This window comes from Pantherophis guttatus, chromosome 10 (assembly GCF_059756535.1).
Source record: "Pantherophis guttatus breed Tessera chromosome 10, ASM5975653v1, whole genome shotgun sequence".
Classification (NCBI taxonomy): domain Eukaryota; kingdom Metazoa; phylum Chordata; class Lepidosauria; order Squamata; family Colubridae; genus Pantherophis; species Pantherophis guttatus.
The window spans coordinates 4341447-4358532 of record NC_142072.1 but is presented as its reverse complement, the minus strand read 5'-3'; the positions used below and the strand labels follow the sequence as shown (position 1 = coordinate 4358532).

The following is a 17086-nucleotide window of genomic DNA, read 5'->3' as shown; positions in this document are numbered from 1 at the left end:
TTTCTTTCTCTTTCTCTCTCTCTCTTTCTCCCTCCCTCTCTTTCTCTCTCTGTTTCTTCCTTTCTCTCTCTCTCTCTCTCTCTCTCTCTCTCTGTTTCTTTCTCTCTTTCTCTCTCTCTTCCTCTCTCTCTTTCTCTCTCTCTTCCTCTCTCTTCTTCTCTCTCTCTCTCTCTCTTTCTCTCTCTCTGTTTCTATTTCTTTATCTCTCTCTTTCTCTCTCTTTCTCTTTCTTTATCTCGCTGTTTCTCTCTTTCTCTCTCTCTCTCAATATTTCAAATGCTTTCTATAATATTGGAAAAGGTCACCTTGTTATATTTTACGGGGAATACTTTTTAGGGGTCGTGGATTGTCCTATGAAAGGTGAACCAAGATTGAGGGTTGACAGAACGACTCACATATTCCTTTAGAAGATTAACAACACGGACAAAAATAACATCGAACCCCCCCCTTTTTTTTTTACTTGTTCACTGCTCAATTTCTGGGCTGCTCAGCTCGTCTATGCCAGTTTACAATATTTTATTTATTTATTATTCTTACAAAAAAGCTCAAGGTAGCGAACATATCCCACACAGCTTCCGCCTCCTATTTTCCTCACAAAAACAACCCTGTGAGGTAGGTTGGGCTGAGAGGGAATGACTGGCCTAAAGTCACCTCGCTGGCTTTTATGCCTAAGGTGGGACTAGAACTCCCAGTCTTCTGGTGATTGTCTCATAGTCACCTAGCTGTTTTTCATGCCTAAGGCGGGAGTAGAACTCCCAGTCTTCTGGTGATTGGCTCATAGTCACCCAGCTGTTTTTCATGCCTAAGGCGGGACTAGAACACCCAGTCTCCTGGTGATTGGCTCATAGTCACCCAGCTGTTTTTCATGCCTAAGGCGGGAGTAGAACTCACAGTCTCCTGGTGATTGGCTCAAAGTCACAGAGCCGCTTAGCATTGTGACCTTCATCCATCTGATGTGGGGAATCATAATAGGAGTGGAGGTGAATGGGAAGATAACTGAGAAGCTCAACGAGAGGTGGGGTGGCTGAGTGGGTGGGGTGGGGTTGTTCAGCTAAAAGACCCCAACTTTGCTGGGAGAAAGTGGAAGAAAGGTTGAAGCTTGTAGCTGGGTTTGAAAATAAGATCCCAGCATGTCCAAGTCGTTTCCATCTCCAGGAGACCATCATGGAGGTACCACTCAGCAGCTGGGGCTGTCTGGTACTTGTTCTAACAGGTGAGAGATGGGCACTTCTGATTGGTTGAAATTAGAGCACGGGGTGGTAAATGTATGTGGTGGGGGAGAAGACACCTCACTTCTTGGATCTCCTTTGATCCTTGATGCACCTTTCTCCATCTGGTCTCCACAATCTTTGCAAGGCCATGTTGGCTGATGATAGCAGGAGGAGTCCCCAAACTTGGCAATTTTAAGACTCGTAGACTTCAACTCCCAGAATTCCTCAGCCAGCCTTGCCTTGGAATAGATTGTATGGTTCTGTGCATCATAAATCCATGCTGGCCGAGGAATTCTGGGAGTTGAAGTCCACAAGTGTGAGGACGCCTCCTCCGGATGCTTCCCTCAAATACCTCTCCAGATGTCAGCTCGGAGGAAGATGAGCCATTTCCAGGCACATCTGGAGGGGAACTGGTTAATGGCTCCTAGCAGCTGTCTGAGAGGGATTTGGCTGAAGCATGGCTGCAGCAGGACAGCCCTGAGGCTGCAGGTGGAGAAAGCACACAGCTGCAGCTGGTGATGTGATGAGGAAGAGGAACTGCCTTCTTTACCTGATCCAAGAACATGCCACTCCTGTCACATTTTGACATAAATATGTCAAAATGTGACAGGAGTGGCATGTTCTTGGATTTAACCTGCGATGTTAAAAATCTGATGATAAGTCTGATCATTATAAAAGGAGTAGAGAATTCCCTCAGGGCCAATCAAATCAATAAACCAATAAATCAATGAGCAAATTAACAGAGAATTGTGGCGCTAACGTGCCTTTTTACACAGCGTTGCAATTGTCATTATTTTTCTATCTTTTTTACTTATCGGTGAGAGGAGCGGTATATAGCTGTAATCAATAAATCAGTAAATCAATAAACAAAGTAAAAGGAGTTTATGGAGCTAACATGTATTATCCTGCCTGGAAATAAGCCACTCATGTTACATTTTGACACGTATGTTTTAATGCGCGATGTTAAAAAATCTGACGATAAATCCGGGGTGGGTTTCAAACATTTTTACTACCGGTTCTGTGGGTGTGGCTTGGTGGGCATGGCTTGGTGGGCGTGGCAGGGGAAGGATACTGTAAAACCTCCATTCCCACCCCACTACAGGGGAAAGTTACTGCAAAATGCCCATTTCCTCCCAATCAGCTGGGACTTGGGAGGCAGAGAATAGATGGGGGTGGGGCCAGTCAGAGGTGGTATTTACTGGTTCTCCGAACTACTCAAAATTTCCGCTACCGGTTCTCCAGAACTGGTCAGAACCTGCTGAAACCCACCTCTGGATAAGTCTGATCATTTTAAAAGGTGTTGTGGCCCCACCCTCTGAGCCTGTCCCATCGGAGGAAGAAAGCTCTGAGCATGAGGAAGAGGAGTCAGCCAGGCCTCCCTCTCCAGGCCCCTCCCCTCTGGCATTGTCTCAGGTGCCGGCCGAGGGAGAGGAGATTAGCCGGGAGACAGGTGTCTCGGATGAGAGTGAAGGAGAGACATCATTCCTGGACGCACGCCTCCGAAGGCGTGATAAACGATTGCAGCAGCTCAGGAGGCGTGCTAGGGATTAGAACTGAGTCACTGGACCACACTCCAGAGACTATATAATAGAGGGTGGTGGCCAGTGATCCCTGTGACGAACAAACATAAACCTTGGATAGTCACTAAAGCCTTGTCCGAAACTGCTGAGAGGAATATTAATTCTGTTGGACTCTTGTACGCTGAGTATACTATCTTTCTGTTTTCTGTGGAAATAAAAGCACTTGGCAGACGGTGTGTATATCGCTGCCAAGTTGGAGATAAAGACCTGGGTGTGTTCCAAGTGCTTCCTTAACCCTCGGCTGGCTGTGTTTGTGTGTGTGTGTGGACGGGGACAGATCAAAAGGAGTACACAGAATCCCCACTGGGCCATCATTAAAAAAGCATCTTTGGGATTTCTTGGCAGCAAAAATTGGAATGGCCTCTTTGGCATTTTTCTTAGAAATGTCCTGTTTTTTTTCTCCCCGCAGCTCGTATCTTGACTTCACCTTTGTTGTTTGCACAAGTTGGCAGCGCTATAACCATTATGATCCGGATAGAGCCCACGAATCCTAGAGTAGGCGAGGACGTCACTCTTTTCCCAGGAGCAAACAAGAACGACACCATATCCTGCGCATGGTACAAAGGAGAAAATGCAAGCTTGACATTTTCCGAAATCTTGATTTATTACGTAGAGAATCACACGATCTATTTCAAGGAAGCCTACAATAAAAGGCACTTTATCGGGAAGGACTGCTTCCTGCACCTCCAGAACCTTAGATTGGAGGATAGAGCTATTTACAGAATACATAAGAAGAGGACGGGCGTAACGGAAAAAGGGGAGAAATTGTTAGAGATCTCCAGAGCTAAACACGCCATTTCCATAATTCTGCCCTATAGATTCCTGATCGGGTGGTGCATTTGGCTCAACAGCTACTAGCAACGCTCCACTTTGAATCGGGTGCCAATAAAATTGTGGAAACAGTGATTCATTTGGTTAGTTATTTAATTTTTCACCACACCGTTATTATTTCTGTAAATAACTTGAGGCAGCAAAGATACCTAACACTCTTTCCTCCTCCTATTTTTCTTTGTTTATTCGTTTTTGTTTTTTTGGTACGGCAACAAACTTCCTTTATACAGGAATCCAGAAACACCCCCCCACACACACACACACAAATGATAGAATTTCCCCCTTCCCCAAACGTAAACCAGTAGATTCTTTTTGACTGGATCCACAGCAAGCTTCATGGCAGTCATCAGAAGTTTCCCCCATCTTATCAATTTTTCTATTATCCCAGTGTTCTTTAGATTTTTTTTTTTTAATTTTGATTTATATGCCGCCCTTCTCCGAAGATTCAGGGCGGCTTACAATGTGCTCAGCAATAGCCTTCATCCTTTTGTATATTTATACAAAGTCAGCTTATTGCCCCCACAATCTGGGTCCTCATTTTACCTACCTTAGAAAGGATGGAAGGCTGAGTCAACCCTGAGCCGAGATTCGAACCTGCAGTAATTGCAGGCAGCTGGTCTTAATAAGCTTAATAACAGGGTGCCTTAAACCCCCGTACTACCAAGGCTCTTGGTAGATTTATTTATTTTTTATTTTTTAATTTATTTTATTTTGTCAAGCATGTATTTTATGACAGATACAGGTGTAAACATAATTATAAATACATGAAAAGGATACGAATAAAAGAAAACATTAGGACGGGGACGGTAGGCACGCTGGTGCGCTTATGCACGCCCCTTACAGACCTCTTAGGAATGGGGTGAGGTCTACAGTAGACAGTCTAAGGTTAAAGTTTTGGGGATTTGATGGGATGGGACTAGATCCTCAAGATCCTCAAGATCTACTCCCATCAAGCAGCTATCAGTGAAATAAAGAATGAAGGAAGGTTTCAGGAACTGGGCATGTCTATTCTAATGAAAAGAAGGATTAGGGGAGACATGATAGTAGTGTTCCAAATATTTGAGGGGCTCCTATAAAAATGAAGGGGTCAAGCTATTTTCCAAAGCCCCTGAAACAGTGGTGTGTTGCCCCTGGTTCGGACCGGTTCTATCGAACCGGTAGTAAAACCGACGGGACGCTCCGCCCACTGACCCCGACGTCATCAGGAAGCTGCGGCCCCATTGCGAACCGGTAGTAAAGGTAAGTAGAACCCACCCCTGCCCTGAAGGCAGGACAAGAAACAATGGATGGAAACTAAGCAAGGAGAGAAGCAATCTGGAATTAAGGAGAAACTTCCTAACAGTGAGGACAATTAATCAGTGGAACAACTTGCCTCCAGAGGTTGTGGGTGCGCCAACATTGGAGGTTTTTAAGAAAAGACTGGACAGTCAACTGTCTGAAATGGTATAGGGTCTCTTGCTTAAGCATGGGGTTGGACTAGAAGACCTCCAAGGTCCCTTCCAATTCTATTATTCTATATTCTGTGTTCTGAATGATTAGCAAATAGGTCTTGCCTATTCTTCTGCAAATTCGACATACGACCACAACTGAGCCCAAAATTTCTCTTGTTGAGCAATGCAGTTGTTTCAACCTTTTTTTTTGCCACAGCTGCTGTTGTTACTGCACAATCACTGCAGTATTTTGAGTGTCAACACTTCAACTTGCATTTACTCTAGTGCTGACATAAGAAGAAGAGGGGGCAGCTGGCAAGAGGATGCTTGACATTTCACCTACTTATTTTCCTTGAAGATAATATCCCCTAGGAGATGAGATGGGAGGGGGGACATTCCTGGGAGCTTAAGTAGTAGATATGGGGAGAGTGATTTGGAAGAAGGCCAATGAGACGCAAAGAATTGGGGAACGGAAAGGGAAGGTTTAGGGTCAAGAAGTCAGAGTTGGCTACGCCACGATCGGGGACAGATTGTCATGCTTAATAAAATGAAAGATTTCTTCAAAGACTATCTGTCTGGAAATGCAATTTATTTTATTTGAGACGACATCGAAACCTGACAGAGAGTTTGTAGGGTCATGAAGCAAATCTGGCTTCCCCCCATTGACTTTGCTTATCCAAGGCTGGCTGTGAAGGTCACAAATGACCCTCCTGGATATATTCCCCAAGATCGGGGGGGAGCAGTAAATTGGGGTCCCAAAGTTCTTTTTCAAAAGGCAACTAGACTTTCTTTGTTTTTTCCTTGAAGATGTTCAGCTTCTCATCCAAGAAGCTTCCTCAGTTCGGACTGAATGGTGGAGAGTAGAAGGATGTATATTTCTTGCAGTCCTCTGGTCGTTAGTGCTCTTCCTGAGAGTGCGGGGTCAAAGAGTCCATCTACATTAAGATTGAACAGCCCTCTCTCAAACAGAAGGGGAAGAATAGACACCACCCATCTTCTGTTTACAATACGGTCCTTTCAGCAGTTCCAAGAAGGTGCCACACCCATTTGCACTACTCAGATGACCCTGAGGGCACAGAGATAAACCTCCATGTGGCCTGAATGACTCTCAGGAAGAGCACTAATGACCAGATAACTGCAAGGAATATAAATCCTTCTATCTTCCACCATTTGATCAGAACTGAAAAAGCTTCTTGGATGAGAAGCGAAACGTCTTCAAGGCAAAACCAAGAAGGTCCATTGGCCTCATGAAAAAGCACCCTTGGGACCTCAATTTACTCCTTCCCCATTTCCATCAGGGGGAACATATCCAGGACGTCCCTAGTACCCTCCAGCGTCTCTCCTTCCCTGAATAGAGAATCTGTCCAGGCCAGAAGGAACAAGAGTCACTTATTCCTCTCAATGGGTCTCTTGCCTGCTTTGTGACGTCGTCCTCTGCCTTGAGAGCTCATAAAGGAATGGTGGGAGGGGCTGGCAGTGAGGTAGGCTGGGGAGGGAAGCAGGAGTTCAGGACTGTCCCTGTATAGTCACTGACAGCGTGGACAAAAGACAAGGGGGGAAACTGAGGCACCTGGCTGGGCACTTTGAGGATCTCCCAGCATGTCACAAGCCCTTTTGTCCTAGATTTGCTAAGAACATCATGGCGACGCTGCCCAAGCATAAGCAACCATCAGAACGGAGAACATCCCGGCTGATCTGGCTTCTCACAGGTCTGATTGAGAGTCTGGTGGGGAGCAAGTTCTGGGATAGCAACCATTGTGGGTCAGGAGATCGAGAAGGACTCTGGAGTGGCAGTTAGGAACTGTCTATGTCAGTGATGGCTAACCTTTTTGCCATCGCATGCCAAAAGCTGGGGGAGTGTGGGGTGGTCACGCGCATGCATGCCCACATCCATAATTCTATGCCCCCTGCCCCCCCATGCATGTGTGCGCGACCCCCCCCCATGCTCCCCCATCAGGTCCATTTTTTTCCCTCCCCAGGCTCCAGAGGCTTTCTAGGAGTCTGGGGAGGGCAAAAACAGCCTTCCCCATCTCCCCGGAGGCCCTCTGGAGGCTGGAAATAGCCCATTTGCTGACTTCCGTTGGGCCCAGAAGGCCCAAAAATCAGCTGGCCAGCACACACATGCTTGCTGGACCTGAGCTAGGGCAACGCTCATGTGCCCACCAATATGGCTCCGCGTGCCACCTGTGGCACGCGTGCCATAGGTTCGCCATCACGGGTCTATGTTTTATTTCATTGGGGGTGTTCCTTGGAACCTTGACATGGAGAAGGTCTAGGTTGCCCTGACCCAAAGGAGCAGTCAGCTGCTTGGAATTAGCCAATAAGCGCCTTATATTTTAAGACGATGACAGTTGGAGTAATCTGAGTAGAATGCAAAGTATTCTTTGATGCCCATCATGGGGAAAAAAAATATAAGACAGGGCCTTATTTTCGGGGAAACATGGGTAATTGATATGGCCCCATAGGCTAATCAATCAATATACATCAGTGGTGGGTTCCTCCCGGTTCCTTCTGGTTCCGCCGAGCCGGTAGTGGTGACGATATGACATCACCAAACTGGTTCTGCCCCCCTGTCCCCCCCACGTTATTCTTACCTTTTATTTGGCCCCACCTCCAATCTATTGCTGCCTCCTGAGTCCCAGCTGATGGCTAGAGGCTGTTTAAATTCTTGCCGCGGGGCTTCAAAGGGCCGTCCTGCAGCTGATCAGTATTAAAAGAAAACAAATGAGTAGACTGGTGCCTGCAAAAATAAATGGGTAGACCAGTGCCTGCAAAAATACATGAGTAGATCAGTGCCTGCAAAAATAAATGGGTAGATCAGTACAGCTCTGCAAGCAGTTAAAAGCCTGGTAGACCAGTATCTCTGCTAAATCCTAAATAATTGTCACATGACCATCAAGCCACACCCACAAAATAAGCCACGCCCACAGAACTGGTAGTAAAAAAAATTAGAACCCACCCCTGATATACATATACCTACATACATATATATATATATTTTCTCAGGTTTTTGCGGGTATTTGTATGTAGGTCTTTGGTTATTCGGGTCTTCTCCCACGTAAAATTGGAAGTGTCTTGGTGACGTTTCGACGAAGTCTCATTCGTCATCTTCAGGCTGGTGTTCTCGGCTTCGTGCTCCTGGAAGCACGAAGCCGAGAACACCAGCCTGAAGATGACGAATGAGACTTCGTCGAAACGTCGCCAAGACACTTCCAATTTTACGTGGGAGAAGACCTGAATAACCAAAGACAGACATATATATATATATGTAAAGAAATGACCGTTGAATGCCTTTTCTTTCACAGCTCATCTTGTGAGTTCCTACTTAATGTTCATAGAGGCTCAGAAGATGCCCGATTTTACAATTGTCGTGACACCACGCTTTCCTACAGAAGGGCAGAATGTCGAGATGGTTCCTCAAAAGCCCACGAACGAGACCCAGTCCTGCTTGTGGTACCGAGGAGAAAACATAACTTACATTCAAATTTTGCTGTATTATCCCATGAACAACACCTTCGAACCCCAAAGGGGATATCATTCCGGCCACGTGCCGTTGAAAGACTGTGTCCTTACCATCAGAAATGTTTCGTATTTAGACATGGGCCTCTACGGGATAATCATGAAATCCCCTACAAAATCGCTAACGGGGGAAGCATTCTTATCGGTCACAAGAGGTAAATTCACATTTATACTGGCGGGTTTTTTTTGTTTGTTTTTTTTTTTAAACTTGTTTTCAGTCTGGCTCAGCTGCTCCTGGAATTATTGGACTTGTTAAAGGGCGAATAATTAAGCCTGCATCCAAGAAACACAACAGCTTGGCTGCCTCAGGAATTCTGGGAGTTGAAGTCCACAGGTTGTAAAAGAGCCGCCATTGCCCACCCCTGCCCTAGATCCAGGATGTCCAACTGGATTTCTTCAAACTGGATACCTGTATTTACAATGGTTTCAGTTGTCTTTGTCTTGTGTCTTTCAGAAGACGTGCCAACAAAGAAGAAGAAGAAAGCGCTGGGCGCAGGAATTATTGCTGGTATTTCTGCTGGGTGCCTCGTTGGGATCTTGATGGTCATAGGGCTAGTGGCGTATCAAACTAGAGGAACCACTTTTAGGTAATGTACACTCCTCCTTACGTTAAGCAGATCCAGTTTTAAACTTTCGGAAAATGCAAAGAAAGGGAGGAAAAATCTGAACGCTGAACGACTAACGCAAGGGTGACAAACTCAATTCCATTGAGGGCCGCATCAGGGCTGTGGTTGACCTTGAGGGAGGGGCCTGGGAGGCGTGGCCGACTGGGTGGATGTGGCTGTTAAGGAATATGCGCAGAGTAACCCTTGAGTAGCAAGGGTGTGCACATGAGAAAACGGCTGAGAGCGAGTATGAATAAGCACTGTCAATACAGACACACTGAGTTGTGATATTCTTTTACTTTTAGGAAAAAGCAAAGCAAAGTCCAATAAACAATCCAGGTCATACACATATAAAGATAGTTAAAATGTCAATCCAGAGATATTCCAAGAACAAAGTCTTCTTACCAGTTGTTGTAGTCATATGCAATAAAACAGTTCTTTTTAGAGTTGCAAACAAGAACAAGTACAGCAGTAAAACTATCAGTAAAACAGTAGAAACCAACAAGTAGCAATGATCAAGCAGTGATCATGCAGAGAGAACAGGCAGAGAGGTAGCAATAATAATGTAATAAGAACAATAAGCCATGATTCAAGCTTCCTCTTAAATACATTGGCTACAGAGCTAGCCAATCAGAATACAGTATGATGCAATACAGCATTATAGTCTTAAAGTTATACATTTTGACTACAAACATGCATTGATGGTTTATATATATTGCCAACCCAACCAGTTAGGCAATAGCCATTTCCTAACAGTGGCCAACTTGATGCCTCTCTCCAAACTGCTGGCCCGATGTTTCCTCTTCGCACTGGGAGACTGGGCTGAAACGACACACCCTGGCCCCTTACATTTTCCAGGCCGGCCCTGCGTGGATCTGACCACATCGCAGGCCACATCCGACCACATCGGATCTTGTATTTGACACTGCTGGACCAGGGGTGAAATGCTCCCGGTTCGGACCGGATCACCCGATCCGGTAGCGATGGCGATGGGTGGTTCGGAGAACCGGTAGCAAAAATCCCTGCTGTTAGGGTGTGTGTAAAAGTATTAGTTGCTTGTGCAACGAGCAGAGCAGAAACACACAGGGAAGGAGATAAACATGCAGCTCGTGTGAGAAAAATACTTTATATACAAGATAATAAGCAGTCTCGGTGTAGGTAAAACAGTCCAAGGTCATAAACAGTAATATCAGTCCAGTAATTATCTTCCCTTACCAAAGCAAACAGACTTTAGTAACTCTTGGTATACAGTACCATATAACAATTCAGTCTAACACCAATCAGCAGAAAGACGCAGGAAGCAACAGGAACAGGAACAATCAGGAACAAAGAACGCTCCTCTGCGCTGCGTATTTATGCACTGTAGCCTAATTACAGGGTTCAGCTCAGTTGTTTCTTAAAGAAACAGATATATTGCCTGACCAACAAGTTAGGAGTAAGCTACAAGCTGAACCTAACACCTGCCCCCCCCCATGCCCAGCTGATCCACACCATCATCAGGGGCTTTTTTAAAATTATTTTTAAAAGCATGTTTTCTACAACCTCTTCGGCTGGAAAAATGCTTTTAAAAGTTGGGGGGAAAAAAGCCTCTGATGATCGTGCGGCTCAGCTGAGATCGTCAGAGGCTTTTAAAAACATTTCTTCTACAAACCCTTCTGCCGAAGAGGTTGTAGAAAAAAAAGTTTTTAAAAGAAAAAAAAGCCTCTGACGATCAGGCAACTCAGCTGGGATCGTCAGAGGCTTTTAAAAGCATTATTTTTACAAACCCTTCCGCCGAAGAGGTTGTAGAAAAAAATGTTTTTAAAAGAAAAAAAAGCCTCTGCCGATCAGGCAACTCAGCTGGGATCGTCAGAGGCTTTTAAAAGCATTATTTTTACAACCTCTTCGGCCGAAGAGGTTGTAGAAAAAATGGTTTTAAAAGTTTTTTTTTAAAGTTGGCCACGCCCACTCAGTCACATTACCCCTCCCCCCACCAAGCCACAACCACAGAACCGGTAGTAACAAATTTTACATTTTCACGACTGCCCTGGACCCAGTGGTGGGATTCAGCCAGTTTGCACACTTTGGGAGAACCGGTTGTTAACTTTCTGAGCAAACGGGTTGTTGGAAGAAATCATTAGGGCAATAATTTAACAGAGCTGTTAAATTATTTCAATCCCACCACTGCCCTGGACTAATGGATATGCAATAGAGAAATAAAGAAACTCTGGCTAGAACAGTTATGGTGAACCTCGGGCACGCGTGTTCAAAGTGACACGGCATGGCGTTTTGGGTGTCGATGGACGAACAAGCAGGTGAAGAGTTCAATTAGCTGCTTTGTGAAGAAAGATTAATATACAGGTTATTCCTCGATTTACGACCACAATTTGAACCCAAAATTTATATTGCTCAGTGAGACATTTGTCGAGGGAGTTGTGCCCCAATTCTTTCTTGACACGGTTGTTAAGCAAATTGTTGCAGTGTTTAAAGAGATCGTAGCCCGGTTAAAGGCTTCCCCATTGACTTGTCAGAAAGTCGCAAAAGTCGGATCCCATGACCCCCCCCCCCCCAGGACACGGAAAACCGTCATAAATAAGAGTCCAGTGCCAAGCCTCTGAATTGCAAGTTTCAAACTTCACGACTTTAAGAGTGTGAATTTCAACTCCCAAGCTGGTTGGGGATATTCTGGGAGTTGAAGCCCACACATTTTAAAATTGCCAAACATCTGGAACACATCTGGATGATATTCAGAGCAGGCACATCAGACAAAATGAAACAGGAAACCTCTGTTAAGAGCAAAAGAATTTCAGTAGGAATACCAATACAAGACTTCAGTTCCCAGAATTCTGCAGCTGGTTGCCATAATTCTGGGACATTGCAAATCTGCAATTGAATAGGGATGGTGATTTCTTCTATCGTCTGTCTTCTACCAGTTTTCTCTGTGTTTGAAGAAAGAGACTTTAGAAGTCACATCAAAAGAGAGAGAATTTTGCACATAATCAGTGCCCCCGGACTTTTTAGCAACAAGGAAGCTAAGGGCCGTAGGTAGACATCCTATTTTTCATTATTGAGTTGCCCTTGGGATATTTTTGAATGATTTCTTTTGGAGGAATCTGAAGAAATTGATCAACTATTTGGCCTGAGAAATTCAAATATCAAGCGGCAAGGAAATCAGGAGATCCGGGCAGTTCAAATGGTTATAAAGAATTATTGCAAGCTTAAGTTCTCTACAAAAATCTGAACTACTAACGGTTAAAGCAAATTGGCAATCGAATTGGAATTCAAGGAGGGCTGGATTTAGATTTCTTATGGGCAGTGGTGGTGGAATTTAATTTTTTTTTACTACCAGTTCTGTGGGCGTGGCTTGGTGGGCATGGCAGGGGAAGGATATTGCAAAATCTCCATTTCCACCCTACTCCTGGGGGAAGGATAGTGCAAAATCTCCATTCTCACTCCATTCTGGGGCCAGCCAGAGGTGGTATTTGCCGGTTCTCTGAACTACTCAAAATTTCCACTACCGGTTCTCCAGAACCTATTGAATTTCACCTCTGCTTGTGGGAGCAAAAGGATTTGAGACTGATGGCATCTTTGACCCCTCCCTCAGTCTCAGCCTGCTCATTTCCTACCTCAAAAGGCATTTCGTGGAATCAACACCATCTCTCTCTCTCTCTCTCTCTCTCTCTCTCTCTCTCTCTCCCTCCCTCCCTCCCTCTCTCCCTCCCTCCCTCCCTCCCTCCCTCTCTCTCTTTCTCTCTCTCTCTCTCTCCTATTCCTTCTCTCCTTAGGAGTGCAACAACCACACAACAAGCAACCAGCTCACCAACCCAGGATACGTAAGTATTAATGGCTAAATCTGACCCAAGGTTCTGCCTCGGTTTACCTTTCCCAATAAGCAACCGAGTCGAAAGATCATTTAAAGAAATTTATTAGAGTACTCTAATAAAATGGGAACCCCCTATAAAAAGGGAAAACTCCGAGACCCATCTTTCATTCCTCTGTAGGGTTAAGACATCAAAGAAAAATGCAAAAGGAAAAGTGATTGGCCAGAACCCTTTGCATAGGAAATCAGTTACGTGTAGTCGAACATGTTACGTATTTGCATCCCAAAATATCACACATGTTTATTAAAATGAGATCTGACATCAGAAGGGGCGTAAAATTTAAGGGGGAAAAAAAGGTTGTTTGGAGTTCACAAGGAAATAGAATAACAGAGGGGAGTGGGAGGGACCTTGTAGGTCATCTAGTCCAACCTCGAAACCCAAGCAGGAGACCCTTCACCATTTTTGACAGAGGGCAGTCCAGGCTCTTCTTGAAAGCCTCCAGTGATGAAGCTTCCACAACTTCTGAAGGCAACTTCTGTTCCATCAGTGGATTGTTCTCTGGCAGAAAATTATTTCCAGGTTGAATCTCTTTAAACCAGACCCCAATTAGCACTAACAAATGTTCTCATATCAGGAGATATTTGCCACCCATCCTTTCAGTGCAGGGGTGGGTTCTACTTACCTTTACTACCGGTTCGCAACGGTAGTAAATGTTAGTAATTAGCAATTACTAACAATTGCACTGATTCACTTAACCCCACGGGGCAAGACAAGTCTTACAATGGGGCAAAAGTTACCAAACACATTTCCCACTTAGCAACACATATTCTGGGCTCGATTGTGGTCGTTTAAGTTGAGGTCTACCTGTACTCTTAACAACTCAACTGTACTTCAGACGGTTGTGGCCTGTCGGCCGCCGGCCCCTTCAGCAGCTGAATCAGATGGCATCGTAGTCAGGATCAGCATCAGGGCAACCTGGGAGCTCTGAGGGGGTAGAGGGAATGGAGCTGTCAGAGAGAGAGAGAGACAGAGGTGGAGCCTAGGCCATCCGTAGCCCTCAGATGGAGAGTCAACAGCCACCAGGTCTGGAGGTGGCTGATGAGGAGGAGGAGGAACAGCTGGGTCCAGTGCCTGACGCGCAGATGCACAGAAGGCAGAGGAGAGGAGAGCAGTGGAAATCTTTGGGCTGGTCCTCGGGACGGAAGAGCCACTGCTGCTAGCAAAGCCCCACTCTATCTCTGGGGATAAAAGGCAGGGGGTGGAGATGAATAGATGTGGCAGACAACTATTTATCTCCCTGCCAGCCGGACTTGTTAGCCGGTAGTGAGAGAGAAACTTTTTGCCGGGGCTGCTGGTGCTCCTAATACAGGAATCTTTGGGTTCACTTCAGAAGGTTTATCATGTTTGAGGAGCTGGGTTAGAACACAGACTATCTCAAGGAGGCCTGGGAGAAAAACGAGAAATATTGGGAAAAAGGAAGAAAGGGAAAGGAAGAACTCGCTGCTCATTTGAAGGAATTCCTGTTTCGTTTGTACCTCCCACTAATCCATTTTTCCCGTAGATCAGCGAATAAGGATGCAAACCAAACAACAGCAAGCAATCAGAATCCGGACGCAGAAGGAAATAAAATTTGATGGGTGAGTTCTTCGAAATATTATCTTTCTTAATACCTACATACATTGACTAAGAATGGAATACAGGTAGTCCTGGACTTACAACCATTCGTTTGGTGACAAGTCAAAGTTACAACCGCACTGAAAAAAGTGACTTAAGACTGTTTTTTGCAGAGTCAAAAAACAGCTGGCTGGGGAATTCTGGGAGTCGAAGTCCACCCCTCTTAAAGTGGCCAGATTGAGAAACTCTCCCCACTCAATTGGTAGGAAAATTTGAAGTGAGGTTGCCCCCTAGCAGTGGTAAAATCCAAATTTGTTTTACTACCGGTTCTGTGGGTGTGGCTTGGTGGGCGTGGCAAGGGAAGGGTGGGCGTGGCTTGGTGGGCGTGGCTTGGTGGGTGTGGCAGGGGAAGGGTACTGCAAAATCTCCATTCCCACCCCACTCTGGGGCCAGCCAGAGGTGGCATTTGCTGGTTCTCCGAACTACTCGAAATTTCCGCTACCAGTTTTCCAGAACCTGTCAGAACCTGCTGGATTTCACCCCTGACCCCTAGTAGTTTTTTTTTTTTTTTTAATCACCTCTGGTTTTTGGTCTTAATCAAGATGTGTAATTGTTGTGCTCCGATTTTTGTTCTTCTTCTCAGGTAAAAACAAAACGCCCCAAACGGTTCGAATTCAACCAGCACCGTGGAATTTGCAGCTTTCCATCCAAGAATTCCATCCATCTGGGAAACCAAGGCCATCTTAGCGCATGCTTTAAGCAACAGCATTTTACCCTTTAAAATCCCAGGGGCAGCAAAATAGCTTCCTGTGTCATGATGGAATAAAGTCCTGACTGTACGACAATTGTGGTGTGTGTGCTTTTTTGCATTGTAGTTTTACTCCTAACCTCCCATAGTCTCAGGACTGTGGGAAATAACGAATCAGGGGTAGTCCTCCATGGACAAATGCTCTCTTAGTGACTGATCAAAGTTGCAACGTCACCGAAAAACGGGACTTAAGGGACCATTTTTCACAGTTATGATCATGGTCATGTGATCAAAAAATCAGATGTCAACGTATACTGAATTTGTGAGTGAGATATAGGTTTATTGGATATGGATATAGTTGTTTAGGAGGAATTATGTAGTATGCTTGACCTGTAATGAAGTAAGATATATGTAAATTGGTATATAAATTAAGGAATATAGTCAGTGGTGAGTTGCTCCCGGTTCGCACCGGTTCGCAAGAACCGGTAGTAAAAATTTGTAGTAGTTCGGAGAACCGGTAATAACATTGGCTGGCCACGCCCCCGAACCGGTCCCTGGCCGGTTCGGGGGCATTTATTCTACAACCTCTTCAGCCAAAAAAATGCTTTTAAATTTTAAGGAAAAAAGCCTCCGATGATCGTGAAGTTCAGCTGGGATCGTCAGAGGCTTTTAAAAACATTTTTTTCTGCAACCTCTTCGGCCGAAGAGGTTGTAGGGAAAAAAATGCCTCTGGCGATCCCAGCTGAGTTGCCTGATCATCAGAGGCTTCTAAAAGCAGTTTTTTCTGCAACCGCTTAAGGTTGTAGAAAAAATGTTTTTAAAGGTAAAAAAAAAAAATTGGCCACGCCCACCCAGTCACATTACCACCCCCAAGCCACACCCACAAAATAAGCCACACCCACAGACCCGGTAATAAAAAAATGTAGAACCCCCCCCCCCTGAATATAGTACTTATTAATTTGAATTAGATGGAAATGTTAGAAACCGGAGATGTCAAACCATGTCGATAGTTTTTTAAATTTGAATTATTAATAAAAAACTTCTTTTAAAAAACGGGTGCTTGGCAACTCCTATTTATGGCGAGCAGAGCAGAATGTGGGCTCGACACTGGCTCGTGTTTATGACGGTTGCAGTGTCCCGGTGTCGTGATCCACTTTTGCGACCTTTTTCTGACAAGAAAATTCAATAGAGACGCTCATTTCACGACCGTATTACTAACTAAACAACCACAGTGGTTGATGTAACAACTATAGCTAGAAAGATCATAAGATGGGGCAAAACTACTTAACCACTGTCTTGCTTAGCAACAGAAATTTAGAGCTCAATTGCGGTTATAAGTTGAGGTCTACTTCTTACTGCATAGGAAAGGTCCACCTTTTACTCCAAACTACGTTTTATTTGACTCACGACACAGTTCATTTAGTGACTCTTCCAAGTTACAACGGTACCGAACAATGTGACTTTTGACTTAGTTCACAGTCATGACCGCTGCATCATCCCCAGAGTCACATGATCCAAATTCAGATACTTGGCAACTCATATTTATGACGGCTGTGGTGTCCTGGGTGTGTGTGTGTGTGTGTCACAGGGGTGGGTTCTAATTTTTTTTACTACCGGTTCTGTGGGTGTGGCTTATTTTGTGGGCATGGCTTGGTGGTGGGGTAATGTGATTGGGTGAGCATGGCCAACGTTTTTTGTTTTTTTTTTTACTTTTAAAAGCATTTTTTCTACAACCTTAAGAGATTTCA

At 44.9% G+C, this 17086-nt stretch overlaps 1 protein-coding gene across 1 annotated transcript; it reads left to right on the top strand.

Annotated features, from left to right (window-relative positions):
* The first annotated feature begins 1085 nt into the window (after positions 1-1085).
* On the top strand, positions 1086-15429 carry LOC117657062 (uncharacterized). Its single transcript, XM_060694005.2, has 9 exons — positions 1086-1213; positions 3201-3648; positions 5270-5274; positions 6534-6761; positions 8358-8726; positions 9026-9158; positions 12941-12988; positions 14538-14613; positions 15234-15429. Exons 1-8 carry the CDS (start codon positions 1165-1167, stop codon positions 14608-14610), a joined length of 1353 nt encoding a protein of 450 aa, XP_060549988.2. The 5' UTR covers positions 1086-1164; the 3' UTR covers positions 14611-14613; positions 15234-15429.
* The last annotated feature ends 1657 nt before the right edge of the window (positions 15430-17086 follow it).